Source organism: Marmota flaviventris, chromosome 2 (assembly GCF_047511675.1).
Source record: "Marmota flaviventris isolate mMarFla1 chromosome 2, mMarFla1.hap1, whole genome shotgun sequence".
Lineage (NCBI taxonomy): Eukaryota > Metazoa > Chordata > Mammalia > Rodentia > Sciuridae > Marmota > Marmota flaviventris.
Genome location: NC_092499.1, coordinates 24,863,587 through 24,888,030, shown reverse-complemented (window position 1 = coordinate 24,888,030; position 24,444 = coordinate 24,863,587). Strand labels below are relative to the sequence as shown.

The 24,444-nt window shown below is 38.0% G+C and overlaps 1 protein-coding gene across 4 annotated transcripts in view; it reads left to right on the top strand.

Moving 5' to 3' along the window:
* The window catches only part of Nrxn3 (neurexin 3), a 1,482,316-nt gene that overhangs the window by 538,722 nt on the left and 919,150 nt on the right, over nucleotides 1–24,444 (top strand). For all 4 annotated transcript variants that reach the window (XM_071606618.1, XM_071606610.1, XM_071606632.1 and 1 more), the window contains one exon: nucleotides 532–558. In XM_071606618.1, the coding sequence (XP_071462719.1) occupies nucleotides 532–558 (27 nt within the window). The remainder of the gene's footprint in view (nucleotides 1–531; nucleotides 559–24,444) is intronic.

Sequence of the window (24,444 nt, the reverse complement as noted above, 5' to 3'; positions counted from 1 at the left end):
AAAAAAACGATACAATGTGTCAGACTGATGAGATGTCTCTTTGGAACAGGAATAATCAAAATGGCATTCATGCTACTTCTAAAGTTAAATTTTAAGAATGTAAATTGTAGGGGGAAATAGAATATAATCTGCATTTGGTGGGGGAAATTTTGCCTAATTTTCCAAGTTTAACAAATTAATATTTCAAAGTGCAGGTTTGGAATAATTTCTATAAATGAATAGGCTTTTGGAAAAAAATAAACATGCTTGGTGTCTATTGTGGATATATATGTATACCAGTATATATCTCTATACATATGTGTATATATATATATATGTGTGTGTGTGTATATATATATGTATCCAACTTTACTAAATAATATACTGTACATATACACCCACCCTTAAACTTGTACATACTGTGTATATATAAAATGGCCACATTTCTTGCGTGTGTCTGTCCCCGGAAGGGTGGACTGATTGTTTTTGGATGTCTGCAGCTGTTACCTTGAAGGATGCAATTTCATCTTTCATTTATTTTTCCCCATCTAGACTGTATCAGGATAAACTGTAACTCCAGTAAGTTTTCCCTCAAGTTTCATTTTGTTCTTAAAAAAAAAAATAGAAAAAAAACTGACTTTATTTTGTTTACTATTTTATGAGCTGTTTTTTCTTTGAATTATTTTATTTTTTGACAATGGAGTTGGGGGGAACTGGGATTGACAAGATGGAGGGCTGGGCTGATGGTAAGGGCTGAGTATGACTGGGATGTGGTTTCTGAATCGGGGTAGGTCCTCTCTTCTTTTCTTGCATTTGATCTATATGCAGAAAAAGGAGAAAAGGGCCCATGGATAATGAAATGACTGGAAAATGACTTGAAATGGTAATGTGTTGTCTTTGGGAAATAACCCCCTGGGGTGAACAGAAAGTCTTAGAGCAACCAACATGCACTTCTCCACTACCAAAAACTTCAGGTGATAAAAGCAGAGTTCATGACCCAGAAGTGGCTGCCAACTCTGACATCTCCTTCCTGGCATATGGGGCTACCGGGGTTTTCTTATGTGGGTGGGCAAAACAACTGCCCTTGGTGTAATATTTGAACCAAAGGCTTGAGACATGCTCTACTAATAAGGAGGGATTGCTGACTGCCATCCAGATGTCCTGGTTCTTGAAGAAGTCTCCTGTAAGATATAGTCTGGAAACTATTCATGTCATTTCTTCCTCTGCCCAGAAATGAATGTTAACCAGAGTTGATGAGAAAGGGGAAGAGGAAGATAAACAGGAAAGATGAATGAGGGAAGAACAGGCCTAGACCAGGCAAGGAGAAAAGTAAAGAACATGCTTGAGTGTTAGTGTGTAGCAGTCAGGCTCATTACTACTAACTGCTGCAACAAGCAACCACAAAATCCCAGTGTCTCAACAAAAGATAGATTTCTTTGTTGTTAAGGCAGTCTAATGCCAGCTGTAACACTCTAACAAATAGATTACTTCAAAAGTGACTCAGGATTCAGGATTCTTCCATGAGGTGGGTCCACCACCTTGGAGATTTTTATTCCCTGCTGAATCCATAGGAAAGAGAGAGCCTGGTAGCTATGCAATGTGAGTAAGTGCTTTGCCCAGAAGTGACATACATCCTTCTGCCCATTATTTTCTCGTTTGTTGTAAAGGAAGCTGGGAAATGTAGTCTCATTGTGCATAGGAACAGAAAAATCATCTTAAGTGGACATATAATGCACAGAATTCTCATTATTAGCTCATCTTTTTGTTGTTGTTCTTTCTTTGCTATGGTCCTTTTGGAGGAACAAAAGTAGAGAGGGAAAAGAAAAGAAAATATTCCAACTCCTATATTTCATTTACCTTGTTGATTCCGTCCTATTCGAGCTTTCACAGGTGCTAGTTCAAAGTTCTTTTTTGGTAGAAGATCTGTTTATCAGAATGACAAACTATGAAAGCCCAATTCTCTTTTATGGGCAAATGTTCCATATAAATTAACAAAAGAAAAAGAAAAAAATTCAAAATCTGTATAAGCAACCTTTCCTAGAGTGCCTTATGCATGAGTTGGCATTACTTGTGGTTATTTTCAGCGTTGTCTTATTTTGCTGTGTTTAAATATTTCTAATTAGCCTGAAATTTCTCATGATAATTAGATCATTAAAAGCCTAACTGAAACATACTTTCTCTGCAAAGTCTGAGTTTTCTATTTTTGGAGGATTTTGTTTTGTTTTTTTGCAGTTTTGAGGTACAATTTTTATACCACAAAATTCACTCGTCATAAGCCTACCACGTACAGAGTTGTCCAAACATAACCACAATTGTGTTAGAACGTCACCCTCACGCCTCTGATTTTCTCTTGTGCTCATTTGTAGTTAGTCCCTGCTCCTAGCCTTAGTCAACTACTGATGTGGTTTATTTTTATAAATTGGCCTTTTGTGGGTATTTCATGTAAACATAGTCATTAGTGCCTGGCTTCTTTAAAAAAAAAAAAAAATATATATATATATATATATATATATATATATATATATATGTATGTATAACATTTCTATGGAAAGCTTTATCCATTCCTTTTACACTGGGTTTCAGAAGGAAACCAGAGTCAAGCTGAGATGAAGGTGGACAGTCCCAGTGCAGCCTCTCTGGCTTCAGAGAATGACTTGGAGAACAGAGGACCCAGGGGTGATTTGATCAGATGACAGGACTTGTTTTTGCTGTGCCACCCACACTTCCTTATAGAGTCACCTCCACACTCTCCATGTGATCAGCCATGGAAAGTCATCAAAGATAAGTTTCAGGATTCCCACTCCTGGGGAGACAGGGACACAGATGACAGCAGATTTCCTGAACCTGACACAATATTTTCTAGACAGTGTTGAGAAGAAAATATGCCAGCACAGATATGTTAGCTAAACTTGACCACAGTTCAGACTGTACCCGATTTGAATGCAGGGTAGATAGTCGAGATTAGATGTTGAAAATCACATTTAAAAAAAAAAAAATCTCATGAGAAACATTTAACATGCTAAGAAAGTTAATTCTGTTGAGAGCATCAGAGAAGTGGTATAGTCTCCACTGGTTGGACTGTGGTTGATTAGAGGAAGGGGAAAAAAACAATCTCAGTCCTTCAAACTGATCAAAGACCTTCAGTGCATAAATATATCAAAATGTATCCAAGGTTATGTGGAGTCATGAAATAAATGTGATACATATTTCCTGAAGTCAATTTTAATTGTTGACTTGGAATAAAACCTTAAATTGAAACCAAACTAATATATTATGCATAAGAATGCAAATAAGCATGGATCTTTAAGGTTAAAAAAAAGGAAAATTTCAAAGACATTTCCTTTTAATTGCTTATCTTCTCTATTCCATTGCTGGCATTATTGTCACTTGGGTGGAATATTTTGAGAAGATTAAATTAACAGAGAAAATGGGTAGAAGTGATTAGAACTTCTAAATCCCTCTTCTCATTGACTCTTAGAATTCATAGCTCAGTCTATGTTACAAACTCAGATGTCTCCGTAATAGGGATGCAGGTCTTTGCACTTACCAGATTGTTATCTGTGAGCATAGAGGAAATAAGATGGATTTGCAGCCTGGATTTGAGAGGGAGGGGCTTTCTTCTTACCCCTCAGCCATGTCTCCTGCTGTCATTTCAACAGAAGTCAGAGTGTGTCACTGCTCACATTTTAAAACATAGCTTTACCCCCACCATTTGGAGGGACATACTGAATTAAGCCCAAGTGAAGTCTGAATGTAAGTTTGTAAACTTTTCAGTAACTCTATTTTAGGATACCTGTCCTTTGAAAAATAACTCTGATAAAATAATGAATGACATCAGTTACTTTTTTACTGTTCATCTACCACAGTGTTGTTCTGGGAAATGGCTGCTTCCAAGGGATTAGGGGACAGTATTTAATGGAGAGAAGAGCATGAGAAAGAAAACTGATCTCCTAAGATAGGGAAAAAACAACTGGCCATAGGACAGGGCAGTTTTGAGGCATATTTATCATTACTCACTCTAAATCTTCCTTTTCTTACTTTCCAAATTCTTCATGAATCACACACCATGAATTCCTCCTTTGCTCCTATCATCAAACCTATCAGAGTGTGGGCAAAGCAAGGTCTTTGTTTGAATGGAGGACATTGCTGGCAAGACTGTACTTAAATATATTTAATAAAAAAGGTTTTAGCTTAGAGTTTATCTTTAAAATGCAAAAGACCAAGATTTGGCAGTCATCAGGGTAGACTGAACTCCAGGTTGACCTGGAACTCTGCTAACAAAAACAGGGATGCTTTCTAGAGAATTCCTGGAGGAAATCACCTCTTCCCATGGTTCTAGTCACAGGAGGCTGACAGTAACCTCTGAGGCGTGCAGTACTGGAAACAGGTAACGCTGTCTGTGTTGATCTCAGGTGTTTGCTGAAATGGAAGCATGGACAATGGTTTGCTTTAACCTTGTCTGATTGTGACTATTCCCAGTCCCTTCATATGTTTCAAGTCATGTATAGTATGAATGAATGAATGAATGTAATAAGCTCATATTAACTCAAAGTGGCTATTGTGTGAATAAATACAGTAAACCTACATTAATGAGTACCAATTTTCCCACTCTTTTGTCAACTCTTCCTTCTCTCAAAGGCTAACTCCTCCATATTATGGACATTTTCTTAATGTCCCTAAAAAGGGAGTGAACGCATATGCTTTATTATTTAGGGATATGTACAAACCCCACCTCTCACACCAGTCCCTTTGACCCTGAAGTCTAACTGATCATTCTGCAACAAGGCTCATTTTTCCTTCTTAGACATGAATGGGAAAAGAAATAGAATGCCATTAAAAATATACAGACTTTAAGATATTCAGGTGCCGTGGTGGAGCTGATTGTGTCAGAGAAGACTTTGGTTATTCCATCTGCTTTGCATAAATTCTGATAGCTTTGCATCATCATAGAGGGACCACCTCAGAGATGTAGGTATGACAAGATTTGATGTCTCCATGTATCTCTGAGGCTGCTGGAGGGGCTTGGGCATTCCTCCTCTTGCGCCTGCTTTCCTCATTCCTGTCTTTCACCCTCTGCCTGTAGGTTTTGGGCAGACTGTCTCCAGTGTTTTGGCAAAGTCAATGGTGTGTGTGTGCCTCTATCTCTATTTAGGCATATCATCATGAGTTCCAATTTATTATACCAGACTTTGGGGTTTCTTCTCTTTCTTTTTCTCTCTCTGACCTCTCCATATTATCAGAACATGTGATTTCATCTTTAGGCTTGCTTTATCTGAGATTCTCAGAGCTAAATTCTTGAGTTCATCCCTTTAACTCAGAAATACTTACTGCAAACCAACCTAGAAGCCTAATTTCTTCACTCTTGAGAGTCTTCCTGGAAAGAAATTGTAGACCTCCATTGCTATCCATTCCAAGACTTAGACACTTATCTTTTTAGTTTTAGTGGAGATGGGAAATCCCAAAGCAAAATCCTATGATAATAGTGCGTCATCTGTCAGTCAAATTATGAGCATCACTCTTTAAAATTTCCATCTTCACACTGGATGATTATCCTCCAACTTTTCTCAAAGCCTGAGAAAATTAATAAATATTAATTTCAATTGGTTTTATTTTTAAATAGGTAAAAGTTGTATACAGAACAAAAAAAAAGTAGTAAAATTTCTACTACCTGATCTTAATGCTAGTACTGCAACACCCTTTTTAAGAGGCAACAAAAATTACCAGTTTTTCTTGCATAATTCTACAGATAGATTCAAAGTATGTAACATATATTTATAATCATGTTCTTCTGCTCCTCCTTCTTGACATAAATATTAACAAACCCCTCCACTTTTTTTCCACTTCAACTGTCTTAGGGAATATTCCATGAAAGAATATTACATAATATTCCATTTTGTGGCAATAGATTTTAATAAATAAGTACCCCATTGATGTATATTTAAATTTTCACCTTTTTACAAAATGCTATAAAAAGTTACAAAAATGTATCTCTTTTGTTCATTAGTCTTTGCACATATATACAGGAATATCTATTGGATAATCCCTGTAAGTGGAATTGCTAGATCAATAAAAAGTATATTATAAATATCAAAAGATATTGTCAAGTTGCACTACAAAGAGGTTGTATAAATTTATACTCCTACCAGCAATATGAGTGATTGTTTCTCCTTACCCTTGTAAAATATTATCAAGCTTTTTATTCATTTGCTAAAAAATAAGGCTCTTTAAAATGTTGCTGTCACATAGTCCAATGACAGCACATTATCCCTCAATATCCTTTCCTTCCATCCTTTCACTTCCTCAGGTAGATGTAGGGGGACCATTGCCATTCAAAATGTTGGTGATTCCTTATAACAGAAATATTTTAATAGAAATTTACTAAAGAAGCAGTTCCTAAGTTAATAATCAAGTTTACTGTAGAAAAGTGGCAATATGCTATACGAATCTTGTATGATTTCTCTCCTGTATCGCTATTGATCTGCATTAGAATCTCAGTAAAGAGAGGCACTTTAGTGCATTTGCCAAGAGCAAGGGGGTGTCTGAAGCCCAATAACTCCGAGTTCACTTCTTATCTTTACCCCTAAGCTGTGTGTCTTTGGGCAAGTTACTTCGACTCTTGGTTTTCTCAGTTGTAAAATGGGGTAGTCATAGTATCTACCTCTCTAAGAATAAAATGTGGCACATATTCCTAGTCTGGAAAGATGATGATGACCATCATGATAGATACTATCTCGCAGCATCTCAAGTGAAAAGGTGCTTTTGGGAAACTGTACATGAGCAAGACTCCATAGCCATATATTCTTAAAACGTACTTTTCAGTAGCTTAATAGATGCCTATGAAATGAGTGTTCCTATTTTCTCTGGTCAATTACCCTAGGCAATAATAAACTCTCTTCCAAAACCACAGAGTTACACTGGATTTTGCTTCAATAACATTACTAATAAGACTTTCTATGAGACCATCCGTAGGTCAAGTTGGAGTTCTTTTCCCCCACAGTGCATTATTTTGAACAAATACTTGATGTTAACTCAGAACTGATGAAAATATGTGACTTCATGAGTTCTTCTGTATTTATTTTTGGGACTCTGATATCATTTTTAATAAAAGCTTAATAGTGTTCTAAAATGAAAATATTCTCTTTAAAATGCACAGGTTTTCTAATATCAATTTTATATAATATAAATAGGAACTAAAACAAAACAGTCATAAATAAGGGGTTTTGCAGCAAGAGTATAGACTTCTGGTTATGAAAATTACTGTTTGTGTGGGTCCCTTGGTGCGTTCTTTTTTATGCCTTTGAAAGTCACCACATTCATGCGGACCATAGTGAGAAAGAGGGGCTTGTTCACCAGGAGGAGAGAAGAATGGACCTCCTCTTAGGAGTCTTGTATTTCAGTTTCAATCAGTTTGTTGAAGCATAGTGTGATGAGTCAACAAGTTTGAGATTCATATCTGGCTCTTTGGGTAATTGAAATGACACTTATGTCACAGGCTGGTGGTTTTGTCCTCATTAGATCCATACATGATGTCCAGAGAAGTAGAAAATTAATGATTATTTAGAAATTAGAACTACAGTACCATCCCTCCCCAACTCCTGGGGTTGTCCTTTTTTGAGAACAGGTTAAAATAGCCATTGACAGAAGAACAAACTTTTTCCTTTCGTGGCTTTAGCTAATGTCACTGTTTCTGTGATTTTAAAATAATCCCTGGGCTCTGAGATGCAAAGACGTTATCTTTTGTTTAACTTCTCCGTGCGCAGTGAGTACCTAGTATAGAAAAGTCTGCTCAAGATGGTACTTTAACATCTGCACTTCATATGGAATTTAGAAGGGATAAAAAGATTGGGCTCGAGCACCTAATTAAGGAGTAGATAGAATGTGAGCTTGAGGAGTTAAATTATACATAAGCGGCTTTTGAAACAGTTGGCTTTGTCCCCTCAAAGGAAGAAGCAGCAGAAATGGCAAAGGAAGAGAAAATAGACTTCAGTTGAAAGCACAAGTCTTCCCAAGATATGCAGATGTAAATTAAATTGCTAAATTCTAGGAAAGATTGCTAAATAAAGGAGTGAGATTTCCCTATCTGAACATCTCAAAAACAGACGAATACCTTTTCAATTTGTTAACATTCTCTTGTGAGCTATCAGGCAAGAGAAGCAGTATGGAGACTCAAAAGTCCTTATTAATCACAGCTTAAAGTACTGTATATGTACAATTAGTGCACATGGTTTGGATGTATTGTGGAAAGAGAATGTGCTGGTTTGGAGATACACATATATGTATATACCAGTGTAACCTAAGATTTCCACATTGCCATCTGTCACTGTGTGATTTGTTTCTCCTAAAACTACATTGGATATAGTATATGCTCAATATATGAAGTCATTAACTCGGTGAGATAATAAATTGTATCTGTCCCTTCATCTCGACTGATTATTTATACAATTCTCTCATAAAAAAAAAATACACACTACAACTTTTTGTCTTTTTGTCATTCCAAAAGGAAGAAAATTAACTGAAGGATGAATTTTTCCTTTAATCCCTAATATTCTGAAAGAATATGTATTCCTTTCTCTGTAAAATATGAGATGGAGGGACAAAATGAAGAATTTTCCATGAAGTCTGATTTGGCCAGATTTTGATTGAAGTAAGGAAAATTTCATAAGAGCAAGATGAATATGTATCTCTGAATATTATGTGTCTTTCTCATTCCTCTTTTACTTATTCCATGAGCATTTACTGAGAATTTAACAGGATTTCAAGTGCTGGATGTCAGCTTTAGGGATTTATATTGTGGATTCCCCCGAAAAATGCAGTAGAAAGTCCCACCAACTGGGCAATTCCTTTGCATTTCTTGTTTCTCTTAGAGAAATTGGACCTCGGACTCCTCTGTCTCTAAACTCTGTCTCTAAAATCCATACAAGAGTCCCAGATTTTTTTTTTTTCAAATCTAGTTCAACATTCAGATCAACAGAATGGGCCTTCTGTTTCGTTTTGTTTCATACCGTCTGTGGATTCCCTGAGTGGAGACTGGAGACTGGTCCACTTGTCAGGGCGTTTTCCTTGCTTTGTGAGGTTGTGTTCAGTCTGCTCTGCTCTGTTGGACTTACCCTCCAGCCTCTGACCACCTGCTTGGAGCCAGGCAAGCTGCCACCTGCTCTTCTTTCAACAGCTGAGATTTCAGGCGCTGTAATTTGGAGCAAAAATACTGTTTTTTGTCTTTCCATTTACCTTTTGAAGCTTTCTTGATGTACTCTAGTATATAACCAGATTTGCAAGGTGATGAATTCAGTTAAGTGTTAATGTTAGGCACAGTTCACACTTTGGAGACAAGGAGATGTTAAAGTACACCTACATGGAGACTGGGCCTGATGAATCCCTGAGACCACAAGGCCAATTAGGCCACATAAGTGATCTTAACTTGCTTTATTTGTAAACCTAAGCAACACTTAACTTCAAATATTTCTTGTTAATGTCTACATTTAAAAAAATAAATAAATAACAAGTTCAAAGGTTTTAGAATCATCCAACCAATATATATATAACTAGTGATTTTCAGTGGAATAGACCAGCCTAGGCTACCATATAATAGTGATCAATTAAATGTTTCTTTCTTTTTTTTTTAGGATAAATTTTTTTATTGATTTTTTAAAAAAATAAATGACAGTGGAATGCATTACAATTCTTATTACACATATACAGCACAATCTTTTCATATCTCTGGTTGTATATAAAGTATGCTCACACCAAATCATGTCTTCATACATGTACTTTGGATAATGATGTCCATCACATTCCACCATCCTTGCTAACCCTCTGTCCCCTCCCTTACCCTCTCAACCCTTCTATGTTCCTTCTATAGAATGTTTCCCCTTTTATTCCCTCAGTGGAGTGCCTAATCCATTCTGGATTCAAGCTGCTTGGTTCATGAACCACTATTTGCTCAATTAAACTTGTTTTATTGGGCCTTTTTAATGGCCTGGTCACTTTATCAATGAGGTTCAAGCCAAGGTTACATTATCAGTCAAATGTCTCCATTCCTGTTTGGTAACATGATAAATATATTAATGGGCATATATTCTTTATATTCTGTCTAATATATATAAAAATGATATAAAAGGAAAATTATAAGACCAGGGTATATACATTTCCTGGCTATTTTATTGCTTCCATGATTAGAAGCACATAGCTTTTTAACTCTGAGTTGATTTAAAATAAGGTAAAGAGTTTACTTTTATTAGGAAGTTAGAGAAATGAATCTTAGAAAAAAGCATGTCTTTCCTTCTTAAAAGGAAGCTGTTTCAGTGGAAAGCTGAAAATGTAATATCTGTATACAAAGTCATTGTCATCTCCAAAGCCCATGCCAGTCCTGTCAGCAGCAGTGTTCTCAGTGGCTACAGGAAGGGCCTGTAAGGAAATGGAAAATAAGAGAGGATCTTGATGGGTACAAACAAGAGGGGTGGAGCTCAGTAATCTAAGTGTCCGTCTTCCTGAATGATTGACGTTATATTACAGTAGAAAAAGTTCAAGCTTCATGTGTGTTCCAAAAGGGAGGCAAAATGTAAGGGAGAACATGTCCCCGGTAGCCAAATCTGAGTGATTATGAACTCAGGATCTTCCCACTGGCCTGTGGGGCACACTTTTAATATTACCATGTTACCGATGGGGAAACCAGGGCTTGTGGAAGTCAAGTGCTCAGTGATTAAGTGCAGGTTTGAGTCTTTGTAAATTTATCTATTTTTTCTGATTTTAAATGAGTATTCTTTTGTCATCTACGTCAGTTTGTGTTTTAATGATGACACAGGATATTTTTCACTCATAATGAGCAAAAGTACCCACCATAAAAATACCAAATTAGAAAGGATATTATGAACTAAAGTCTTGGACAGAGGATGAATGGCAATGGAATGAAATTTAGTTCTGAAATCTAGGAGATGTCCGAAATGAAATGGGTGTCCTCCACAAGAGCAGGCAGGATGCAATCTAAAGCGATAAACAGGGCTACTCCTCTGTTCCAGGGACAATAAAAATCAAGAATATTAGAAACCAAAGTTGTAGGCAGGAAGCCATGCTTATTTCCTTTAAGTGAGTCTATAGTTTCCTCCTTAGAAAAGGAGAACCCAAAGGAAGATAGATAAAGAAAATACAATCAAGCCCAAGGTAGTCATCCCCCACTAGTGAAGGATGATCATTTCTTCATGAGAAGAAATTGATAATCGAAATTAAACAGACACGACATAGGTGTGCCTGTCAATAGTTGGAATGTCTAAACTACTCAATTCACTTATTGCTATGGACAAGGAAAGTCCTTTTGATAATGAAATCAATGTAATTCTGATGGTCAGAAATGGGAAAAAACTAGACATTGAATCTCCCTAATGAATGACGAGTTAATTTCCCAGCTCCATTTGTGTGACTTGGTTTACTCATGCTCTTCCATACCTGGGAAAAAATCCAAAGGGGTAAGAAAATCGTGGTTAACCTTTTAAGGCATGGAATTGAACATGAAGATATTTCCTAATTCTTTCCCCTCTCCAATTTTTACCTGCACCTTTCTCTTCCTTTGTCATAGCAAAATGGATGCCACCAAGTCCATAAAGACATATATGAAAAAATTTTGGCAACCTTTGCTATTATTATATAAAATGCATGGACTTAACAGATGACTAGTAAGTACAGCCAAAAAATAATAGCAAACATGGTGTGTTACCTGCATGTCAGGCCCTAGGATAAGGAGTTTGCCTGCATTTACCTTGTTCAGTGTCTTTTACTGTCTTATAAGATGGGTGCGTTGTTCTCTTTTTCAAAATGAGAGTCATATGGAAAACCTAGTCTGTCTAACCCAGTGTGTCTTGTTCCAAAGCCCCTGCTCTTCACCACTGCACCTGATGCCTCCTCTAATATGACAGAAGTGTTGATGCTCAATGAATGCCACCCACCACTTTCAAACTATGACCATAGTCCCCATGAAAGTAGCCACCTTGAGCCAGTAATAAATCCTACTTCTTTAAGTAGTCTTTCTGAAACCTTGACCTACACAGAGTCAGACTTCCTTGACTCTATATTTTGGTATGTTAGTGTCTCGTTCTTGTTCATAACTAGTCTGAGGCACTGTTTGTTTCTATGACTGAAAGATACTTGGCCTTTAGGATGCACAGAGAATAAATTAGGTATTTCTGAAGAGGCAAAGAGACAACTAAGAAGAGGGTAACATTAGAATGCCCCAGTTCAGTTTATCTTTGTCACTGTTGAGTGCATGTATGTGTTTGCCCATGATGAACTCTAGGCAGAAGAAACAAAAGCAATATAAATAATATAATGTGATCTACCTGTGCCTTTGTGAGGTTTCTCTTGGTAATAGGCTGCACTTGTTTCTTTCTATTATACTTCAGTACTGGTAGCCAACAGGTTGTGGTTGCCCCAGTTCCCTGGCTCCTTTACAGCCCTGTTGGTGTCCTGGCTTATTTAATGCACTGTATACCATTCATAGTCACCTGCTGTCATTCTTCTGTGGCAGTTCTGTGGTTACCACCTTCATGAAGCCTTAATTTCTATCCAGGCAGGTCTAGATTTGTCCATTCTAAGGTCTCTTAGGACTTTGCATATCTCTCATGGCTCTCATGGCATTTGTATTGCTTTATTTGCTGATATGTGCATCCCCGGAACCAATTTCTAAACCCTTTACAGTTTGGAAAATGCACAAAATATCATCATGACATCACTGTCCAGCACAGGGCCAGACATAGTGGCATGAATGCACATTTAGTGAATTAATTCATAATTAGAAGTTTAATGACTTGAAACTTTGGGCCATGGAGAAGACTGCGAGGATAAATATAGATTTCTTAAAAAGGAAAATTATTCCATATCCACAAAGTGGGAAATCTCAGTAGATCAGATGAAAATATCATTACATACCACTTTAAGGACATTTGTCTGCCTCCTGAAAAGAAATATGCTTTTTAGAACTCCTTACTAAATACTACTATGTTAGAAGGCTAAATTTATATATGAGGAAATGTGCTTTCAAATCAGTCTAATCTATCTATATTTTACCCAAATGGTAAAAGAGACATTTAAGGCACAAATCACTTTTGTGCAGTTTTGTTCTGTACATGTCAGATTTTTAGGTTTCATATCATACTCAGCCTGGATTGAAATCTATATCCACTCCTGTATTATTTTTTATATAAAAAAAACCTCTGTAATTTCACACTGATCCTTAAAGAGAGTGAAGATGACTCAGATTGGAAAAATAAGAAAAACCAACAATGATGGCAACATAGGATCAACATCTCAGGGTGGAAAGAACTGAACCTTCAAGTCCAGTTGAACCTGCACTCTACTAATTAGCTCTTAGTCCTGGGGCAGTTTCTCCGAGTCCTCATTATTAGTGGTAAGAGCTGTACTGTCATTTGATGAAGAGGAAAAATGTCTGAATGGAAACACAGCTGCCAACCCTGTGATTTCCCTCCTAGCATTTAAAGAGGCACCGAGACCTAGGGATGCCCTTACAGCCCTGTGCCTCACTGCTTGAACTGCTCATTGATCATTTGAACCTGTAACAATAGAAACATCAGTTTCCCTAGGCCTCTTGGGTACTTGTCTGACCTTTCTGATTTGTCAAAGGGAATTGTTTCTTTTGTAAAATGCTTCATAGGAGACAGGACAAGAATGAGGATTTGAAGAAGTTGAGTGTACCTGAGATAATTTCCAGGGTTTTAACAGAGGGCAGCTGGTTGAGAATCTTGTGTGAAATAAATGCAGGGTTTTTTATCTCATTTCCGGTAAGGTCCCATTATTATCATATTGAGGATGAGGATTCTCCTCAATCAAAATCAAGGGAGCCATCATTCATTTCACTTTTAGAGGAGTTAAAGTATCTCTGAGAAAGTAAAGTATGATAAATGACATGCACGTATGTGTTTGCCCATGATGAACTCTAGGCAGAAGAAACAAAAGCAATATAAATAGTATAATGTGATCTACCATTGAATGAACACTGACTTCATGCTGGGTAATATTTTGCATTGTTAAGTGTACTGTATTCTTTAACTCTCATAAGGCTATATTTAGTTGGTAGGATTTGCACATAATTTGTGGGACCTAGCACAAAATGAAAATGCAAGCCCCCTATGTAAAAAGCAGGAAAGGAACTCCTTCCTTTCTTTCACAGTATCTTTCCCAGACTGATAAATCTGAGAATACTCAGGGAGCAAGTGTAGACCCTCACAGGCACCTAGAACCCCATCCTATGATTCCACATATGGAGGAGGAAAAAATGGATGGCCAAGACCCGTCCCAGGAAGTGGGACCTCAACATTCCATTGTCCCATTGAGCTCAAATTCAGATTATAAAACATAAATTCAGATAAAATACTTCAAAATTTCAAGAAGGCAACTGCAAGGTACTCAACTCCACAACCACAAGGCTCTGTGTAATTTCCTTGGTTGAGTGTCCATGAAGCTGGCCCTGGAAAATGGTAATATTGTTATCTGAATTTTATAGATGAGGAAACTTCACATACCAGAGAACAGATTTCTTTGTTTGTTTGGGGGTTTTGGTGACATTTGTTTACCATAAAATCACCAAAACCTATTATACCTATCATATGCAACTTGGCTTGTTCTAAAATTTTGTATAATTTTAATACTGTATTTCATAAATACCTAAATGGGTGTCTTTGAAGCATCATAGCCAAAAATAAATTGTGAATCCCATGAATCCATTTTTTTTCCCTACAATGTTTCACACAATGGCGTAGAACAGCCCAGCACATTTTTCTGGCCAATGGAAATGTGCTTTCTTTCTGAATGCCCATATTGAAGACTCTGACGTCTATGACTAGTGTAATTTTCTAGTAAAAAAATCAGTTGTCCCTGAATGAGTGTGATCTTCAATAGCCACTGTGTCCATATCATGTTAATCTCTTTGCTCCTTCCCAAGAATCATTTTCCTCTAGAGCCCAGTGTGAATGGCTTCTTGTCCATTTTTACCAAACCTCACTTCAGGGGCCTACATTACCATTTCCTTTCTCTAGAGGATCATCACCAACTAGAAAACAGAATTAGGACATTATCATACTAATGCACCATTGCTGCAGAAATCCTTTGGGGTGAGAGAGAGGGGAAATAAGGGATATTCCAGGAATAATCGCCTATTCGCTATCTTTAGAACAACGCTGCCCAAAGACTTGGTTTCTGATTTGTTATCCTATTCTTGCCTTTACCTCATGAAAAGATTAATAAAGTGAATTTCACTTCAAAGTGAATGGATGATGGGAAAACTATTAAATCCCATTAAAATATTTTAAGGGAAAAGCACTGTCCCTTGCAACAAATTCCACAAACTGGAACAGAACAAGAGCAAAATGGTTTCCAGCTAATAAGTAAAAGGGAAACCCTTGCTGCAGCCATGATGCCTGCCATTCCTCAGGGCTGGTGGACCAGGCCATTTTTCAGTATTTTGCTGGTTAGAGTAATTGATGCAGGTTTCTACTGAGCAGTCATTCTGGCTCCCATGTCCCTGTTTTTCTTCTAATTTAGGGCACTGCAGTGGGGATTGACATGCTCAACTGTTTGACTCTCTCAATCCTTGTGGCCTGTTCTTGTTCAAAATAATGTCAGAGGAAAATGACAACATTCCCCCAGGGAGCTAGAGCTCACCTAGTATTTATATTCATGGAAGAGCATTTCCCTGTACTTACAGTATACTTTGTCCTATAGAACACCACACTTGGTTGTGTAGGATTTTATTGCCACAGCCTTTGAAAGCATACATTTACTCTCCTATGGTGTGATAATGCACTTCCCTTCAGACTGATTCGTACCAGAGAACTGGTGTACTTGGACCCCCTGCATCCTGAGTGTTAGCTCATGTCACAACTGCCTGAAGGCAGCAAGTGTTCATTGATAATGATTTCATCCTCTTTTTATGGGATTTCATGTTGGTTTAGCTTTACCTTCTAAATCACCACTTAGTTTATAGTTCGATTATTATTGATCCAAGTGCTACCAGTAAACAACTCTATTGATGGCAAGTTATCTGTTTGGGAGGCAGGTTAACTTTCAAGCTGACACTCTTGTGGAGAAAAGTTTGCTTCAATTAGGAAATAACCAGGCTCTCATTTAAATATTTATCTCACACATGAGAGTCAATGATATTGAATAAACTTCATCTCTGAATGTTTCTATTTAGATTGGAGACCTGATGGTTCACTGTAGGAGTCCATACACGGGTTGAGTCACTTTTTCTATAAATGGCCAGATAATAAGTATTATAGGCTTCGGAGACATGTGTTGGCTGTTACAACTACTTACTTCTGCCATTATAGCACAAACATAACCTAGACAATATGTGAGTTAATGCACAAACCTGAGTTCCAATAAAACTTTATCTACCAAAATAGGTGGTTAGCCAAATATGGCCTAGACCCTAGTTTGCTGATTGCTGTACTAGGACCATAAGAGAGATGCATTTGTGGAAATTATGTTTGAGAAGTAGATTAAATTATCTAGGATTCTAGACTATAAGACATATGAAAGTTTAGAGAACTGTTTACTCACAGTGATTCTTATTCTATGGGATGGTAATACAGTGCCAAACAAGACCCACACTGTTTCAATCCATGTAAGATTTGCCTTCTATTTGAGATATTTGTGAATATATAGACACATCAGTGAGTTCCGAGGATGCCAGAAGCAAATTAATAAAATTAAATGGCGGTGAGTAAAAACCTGGAGGTGGGAGTAAGTACACCTTTAGGAGGGACTGTCTAAAAATCCTTTCTGAGAAAATGGTATTTGGGCTTTGGACATTCTATGCCTGTGTGATAAGGAGGATCCAATCTTAGGAAGGGTTAGGGGATGAGCATTCTGTGTAGAGTCTTTCACAAAAGTTAAGGGCTTATGGAAGGAACATACCTGATATGTTTAAGGAACAGGAAAACACTAGTGTGGTTGGAAAGTGAATGGGCCTATTTATCTCCATCTTAAACTGTCCCCATTAGAGTGATATTTGGCCTAATTGAAGTGATTCCTACTTATCTTTCATTTTCTTCTTGGTTATTCACTTAAGGAGACAAACTCACAGGTATCTGCAGTGTTTAATGTCAAAATATAATTTTCATGAATTCAAAATCTACTGTTATTAAACTGGAAGCAAGCCAGTGCTTAGTTAAGAGACTGTTAAATCACCATTTAAGCCATATTGAAAGAAACCATGAGACCAGTTTATCAGAGATAAAATATGTGGGGTTAAGAAAGTCTTATGTCATATCCGCAAGTCTAATTATTTGAGTGCTAGAGAGGATTCACAATAGTCAATGATCTTCAATTGCAAAATTGGCTAAAATAGCTCAGCCATCAGTTTCACTATGAGTGCGTAGAAACCCCAAACCTGTCAGTTAATGGTATACTGTCGACTAGAGGAAAAGCCTTGTTCTACCATAAAAGAATCAACTCAGTTTGCTTAACAGAAAATATTGCATCTGATCCTGTATTATATGATAATTTTCTGAGGCTTTGGGGATAATTTTTTTTTAATACTCTGTTGTTTGGGCTTGTAAAAACATTAATCCAAGGAGAATTGCTTGTATCCAAATAAAATGCCTTGAGTTAATTTGACTCAAAAATCAAGTCCTTTGCCTCAATTAAGCAGAACTGGAGGAAATTCTTGTAACAGAATTAACTCCAGCTCAGAAAAGTTAATTAGAGTGTCTTGCCTGGAAAGAAAAGTTAGTTTTCTAGGCAATGGTATTTGATAACAGTGCTTCAGATGAATACTAAAGAATTCTGTACTCTGTGAAGAATAGTTGGAAGAGACTGAAACACCAAGAGCAAGTAAACTATTACAATTTCAGATAGCCAGAGGGAGAATTCAACCTGAATTAATGAAAGAGTGTATCATGGATTTTTTTAAAAAATAAAATTGCTTTCAAATACATACAATAACCAAGGTGTGTGTGTGTGTGTGTGTGCACGCGCGCATGCATGAACACACTATTTACTTCTGTCCTGATAAATGATCTTAGAGAATATATGGGCCTGACTTATTATTACCATTTTAGTTGATTAAAATAAACTATTTCTTCTAAGTTACTGGTATTATGCTTAAAATATTTCATTTTTATGAATAAGGTAAATAGGCTTAGCTGACTGGTTAGGTATCTTAATTTGCTTCTCATTCCCATTCTTTATGGACACTATAAAGGAACATGTCAGCCTATATTCTGTTAAATTTTGAATTTGTGTTTGGTTCTGAATTAATAAGCCTTTATTGAGGGTAGAAATCTAAATGCAGCTTTCTGATAACATAATATAGGATTTCCTACAATTCAATTGGTTAGGGGAATGAGGAGTAAGAGATTATATTATGTAGCATGGAGTACTTTATTCTGCCTTGTCTTAGCACAAGATATTATAAGGATTTTCTTTCTTTACTTTAATTTTTTTTTTTGGTTTTAAAAAATTTTTAGTTGGAATTAGCATAATCCTTTTTCCTGATGTTTCCTGTAACTAGTGTAATAGTACAAGCCTGGGAACATTCAGAAAAATTATTTAACAATAAAATACTATTTGGTGACTCCACTTAATTTTTTCCTCTTTCTAAGAAGGTAGAATGCTCTCACTTTAAGCATCCTGAATCTTTTCTCTAGGAGTCAGCAGCAGCAAATATAAAGAGAACATTTTTGAAATAAGGATCTTAATCATTTCTAGTACCATATCCATCAGAGTTTCCATTTTATATGCCACATTCAACTCCATTCATCTGACACCAGTGAAATAATGCTACTTGAGATATCTGTGGAAGTTTTATCGAATAGCATCAAATGCTCAACAAATATTTAAAATATTTCACATATTCTTATAACCAGAATTCACACATGGAAGAGTATTTCCTCATTTGGAAATTTTAATGCAATACAAAAACAGTGAAAAATGTTTCTTGGCCTGACATGAAGTTGTGTAAGCTGATAACTCAATACTTGCAACATTCTTCTAGAACAGGATGTAGAAATGTTATTTTTGCAAGATGGAGGCCATGAGACTACTTTGGTCACTTAAGCTGGTGATAAAGCTTGGACTTCTAATTTCAAATGATAGCAGGAGTCAGAATATTGATGAGGCAAGCCCCAGTTCTCACTGCTGAAGGATAAGACAATAGTATTTTCAGTTATTTGCAATTTTAGCAGAGTTTTGGGGGATAAATAGTCACACTCGTTGCTTAACTTCCTGGGGAGTCCTGTGGTCTGGAATGCCAGCACTTTCCCAATTGGCATTCTCCATGCAAAAACCCATGCAATCACCAGTATCCTTTACGTTTGCCTTATAAATAGTGACAGCATCAATGGGGTAGATAGAATTGTTCTTATTCTTTGTCTCTATTCAGCATCACATATGAAACTGCTTTTCTGCAAGATGGCTTCCTACTTCCTTGGCCTAGAAATGAGAAATTCTTTCAAGATATATATTTTACAACATTGTTTCTACCTCAAAGAAGGTTTGGCTTTGTCTTCTGGATCCAAAAGGCTATAGAGTTTTTCGATAGCATAATAATGATACCTGTTAAACAGTCATCAGTGGCTGCTTGCAGGAGTTTGCATAAGGTGTTGACATAATCAACTACTCTGCTTAGTTTTGCCAAAAAGAGATGATCATTCCAGATTCCAGGTGTTACCACTTAGTCGAATGCTCTACTTTACAAGGAGGCAGCCATTCATGAAAAACAGCTGTAATTACACAGTGTTCAGGTATTTCATAATTAAACCAACAACAGCTGATTATAAGATAACACATGGCATGAGATTTTGCGACTGGTTTAAGAAAGAATGAAGTTGCAGCTTAATCTTGATTCCCTAGTTGCTGTTTGCTTTGGACAAATCCTGTCCCTTGATGTAGAGCAATGGGTGCTCAGTGGGGAAAAGAAGAAGACAGAAAGATTAATGAATGCATAAGAGCACTCAGACCAAAAAGAGGCACTACTCAACAAAGTTATAAGTTAATTAAAAGGCAAAAATATCATCCAATATCACCAAACAGTGGTATCCTTTCACATTTTGATGGGCTATTTTTTTTGTTTGTTTTTTTATTTCTTCAGCATTTTTTCTTAGGTTTAGTATTACACGGTTGTGGTTGTAAATGATATATAATTATAGAAAAATAAAGACTTTTCTCATATATATTAAAAACAAGAGGCACTACTGTATGCAAGAGGCACCTCCTTAGACATTTTCTCCTAAGTCTCAAAATCAGATGGCTCTCGGCTGTGGCTTAAATAATATGATGTCAAATTGGGATCACAGAAAGCTGAGTATTATCAGCATCGCTGTGACTCTGTGATGTTAGTCCTTTAGAGGATAGATATTATGTAGGACTTTGAAGGGGAGTACCCCGTCAATGGAAGTGATGGTTCTGTTGAAGCTATAACAGGCATCCGCACTGTGTAAGATAAAGAGTGGTAGAGTCATGTGGATCTTGCAATTGAAATTTTACACATGAAGCAGCTCCCTGAGGGAAAGATAAGAATATTGCCACTGAGGATTTGCAACAAGAGGTTGAAAGTGGACTTGCCTGGGGTAATTCTCCCCTGTCTCTGCTGCTGCAGGAGAGTCACTCTAGCTGGCCTTCATTGGCTGTGACTCTGCTTCTCTGCCTCTCTGCCCCAAGTTCTCCAATTTCTATTGATTGATAAAGAAAATGACTTGTTTTCAGGACTCTTGAACAACTTCCATAGTACATTATAAATTGTTCATTGCTCCTGATTGTCTCAATTTTCATTTTTGTCTACGACTTCCTGTCTTGTGAGGGACTTCTTTCCTTCAAGAACCCTTGCAGTTCTGGTCTTGCTAGCTTGAAAAGGTCCAGAAGCTTCCAAGATTTCCAGCCTGTGAGGTTTACAGAACATTCATTTCCACGAACTCCAGTTGTCACAACAGCAGTCATCCTGTGTCATCTGCCCCCAAGGCAAGGCAAGATGGACAGCCTTTGCACAGAAGAATGAACATATGGCCTCATTCCCTTGCATAATCTGAGAAATCCAAATGATTCCTTTTACTTTGCTGCTTTTCTTAAGAATATTTTGTAAGAAAAGTTGTCAAAACAACTTGGTTAAGGAGGGGAATTTTGGGTTAAGAAAACAAATACTTATTTGGGAACAGCATTTGAAAATGATTCAAAGATTTTAAATATTAAGATAGAAAAAAGTTATTTTGGATGGTTAGAACTACAGAAAGTGTCCTTCAAATTTGGGGGAAAAAAATAATACAAATATTTAAAGACCCACTGTGTTCCAGGAACTGTGGTTAAAAACTTATGTTCATTTTCTAATGGAGTCCTTTCAACAACCCTGACAAAAAAGGTGTTAGTCTCCTCATTTGAGGTGAGGAGTCGTAAGTGTAGACAACAATATTCTTATAATATTTATTGAGTACCTATATTTTTGGGGGGAGTGGGATTGAACTCGGGGGCACTCGACTAGTGAGCCACACCCCCAGTCCTATTTTGTATTTTATTTAGAAACAGGGTTTCACTGAGGTGCTTAGTACCTGGCTCTTGCTGAGGCTGGCTTTGAACTCACCTGAACTCACCATTCCCCTGCCTCACCCTCACAAGAGGCAGTAATCACAGGCATGTGCCACTGCGCTGGCTGAATACCTGCACTTTTACGTGCTGATAATGTGGCCCTGAACAAGACAGCTTATATTTTAGAGAAAAAAGGCAATTTGCAAGTCAATAAACAAACAGCATGATTTTCCTGGTGCAAAGTGTTACCAAGAAGGCCAGGCTAAGTAACAGCGCTCCAAGAAGAGGGAGACCAGGAAGGCTATGCCCTAGGGGGCGCCACTGAGCTGAGATCTGAAGCGGAAACTGGAGGCTGACACTGCAGATCTAAGGGGAGGCACTTCAGGCAGAGGGTGGGGTAGGTGCAACACTGAGAGCACAGTAGCTGCCTTTGCAGGACAGAGAGAAAGAGCCTGTGACTAGAAGGGGACCACTGAGTGGGTTGTGGTTGTAGAAAGAGACAAGGGCCAGGGAGGGTCTTGTCAGTGAAGGCAGCGAGCTGGCTCTTATTCTAAGAGCAGCAGGAAGCTTATGAGGAGTGATGGGATTCAACTGACCTATTCCAGTTTCCCCAGGCAGCCCAGAGGTTGAGTAATTGGTGAAACAGGCAGATACAAAGAGGAGAGGGGTGGGGCTCAATGGCTCACCTGGGACTCAGTCCCCTCTGCCTTCAAACCTACTCCTGGAGGGTGTTGTTTGCTTGACTGCTAGTATCAAGCAGTGACAAAGAAAGAAAGAATGAAGACAGCAAAGGGAGACAAGCAGACTGTAACAAGTTAAAACCATAGTCTTCATTATCTTAGAAAAATTCATCAGGGCAGTTAACACCAACTCCTGGGCATCTGGAGCTCAGCTTCTCCTTAAGGAGAGGCCTGAGTAGCCCTTGCAGTGGCTCTTGAACTCCTGTCATGGTGAGGAGTCTCCTTGCTTTAAGAAGAGTAAAGCCCTGTTTCTCAGTCCACAGGTGCAAGGAAGGCCAGTGGGTTTCGATCCTCTGAAACTCCATCACAGAATGTTCTCTTCCATCTTGCTAATAACTGGAACCCTCAAGCCACTGCTGTGCTCCTACCAGCACACACTAAACAGCATGGAAAGCAACAAGCTTTGAAAGGACAAAAAGCAAGTTGTAAAACAAATATTTGACCCTGCACTGCTAAGTCAAGAACCTGTACACAGCGTGTGGGGCGGGGTGGGTGCGGAGGAGAAGAGGGAGAGAGAAGGCTCCTTGAGAATTTTTTTGCAAGTGTTGCAGGCTCCCCTCTCTCCTCCCATCCCACCCCCAGTCCATCTGTGAAGCCTGCATTCTTATGCTGCTCTCTCTGTGGAAATAAGCCCCAGCCTTAATCACGTACTCTGTATTGTGAATCTCCAGAATCTATCTACTTATGGCGGTTGTTTACCAGTTCCCTTCTGCTCTTTATCATATTATTGATCAGTCAATCTTGGGCGGCTCAGGTGGGGAGAGAGAGAGGGCTGGGAAAGGAAAGCAGAGTGGAGAACAGCGGCAGGCGGTGGACAATCAGTTAAGATGGTTCCAAAAATAGCTCAGCCAGGCTGATGATAGCTCTGCTTGCAGCCGCCCCATATGGATTTATGCACTTCACTGAGATTCTCTGCTGAAATGTATTCGACCAGCTGCTTCTGCAGTTGGTGGTGGCTGGTGGTGGCGGCAGTGGGCTGGCTACACCTTGGGGAGAAGGAATTGGAAGCAATCGGTTTGGGGCAAGGCAGACTTCCACACAGGAGATGAAACTTGGCAGAGCCTGTTAGGACTTCCAGGTTCTAGGGCATCTGTGCCCTGTTTAATAAACTTTGAGCTGCCCACTTGGCATCTTGCTTTCTTCCTTTTTTATTTTTTAAACTATCGTTTTTAATGCTGGCAGGGGATAAATGAGAAGAAATGGCTCTAGTTTCTATCCACTATCTATTATTTTGTTGTTGTGGTTGCTAGTTTATTGGATACATAAGTTTTTCAATCGGTTGCAGCTTCTGTTAGGATATTCAGCCACATAAAGGTCAAAAACCTGGATAATGACACTGTGGTCTTATCCAGGACATTCCTTTGCCAAGTCACCTTTGTCATGTTGCTGGCCTAATAATGGAATATAAATAGATGCAACTTTGATAAGGGGTCCTGTCCTGTGCCTCTGATGCTAAGGCTGTGTCATGTGGTAAATGTTCTGCTCCCCCTCTTGATCTTATCTCGAGAGGTGGGCACCTTCTTAGAAAGCAAACATCTTATGCATGCTCTCAAGGTTTTATACTAAAAGCTCCTTTTAGCTATTATACCTCTAATTATCGTTTTTTTTTTAATCCAGATTGTCCCTCAAATAGTTATGAGGATAACCTTACAGTTTGTCAACTTGTTGACTTGCACTGACACACAGAATATGCCAAAGCAAGTTTTAAGATCAGTTCCAAATGTGACCACTTCACCCAAAACCCTCCAGTGTTAAATTCTACGTACTTGAAAGAGTTTAGATGCCCAAATTTTCCCAACCAGAGATTCTTAGGAAATAAAAGGAAATGGAGTGTTGTTTATTCTATCATCTGACATGATGGGCCGAGGGAAGAGAGAAAAACAAGTTTCCCCTTATAAATCCAAGTTTCTGCTGCTGTCCTGAATATAAACATTGTTATTCAAAAAGGCTTTCACCTACTTTTTGGTAAGCTATTCACTGAAGTGTAAGATATGGAGGGCAATTTGATTGCCTGAGTAAGGAGCTGGCTATAAGGGAGTCCGTGCTCAGCACATTTGATTTCGTAGGTTGAGCTGGGACTGAGAACATGCATTTTAATAAGTATGTTCAGTAGTTCTGTTACCGCTGTTGACCGGTGACGAGTCCTTGCTTCCCCAATGTTGAAGAATAACACCAAAGAAGCACGCCGAGGCAAGGTCAGAGTAGA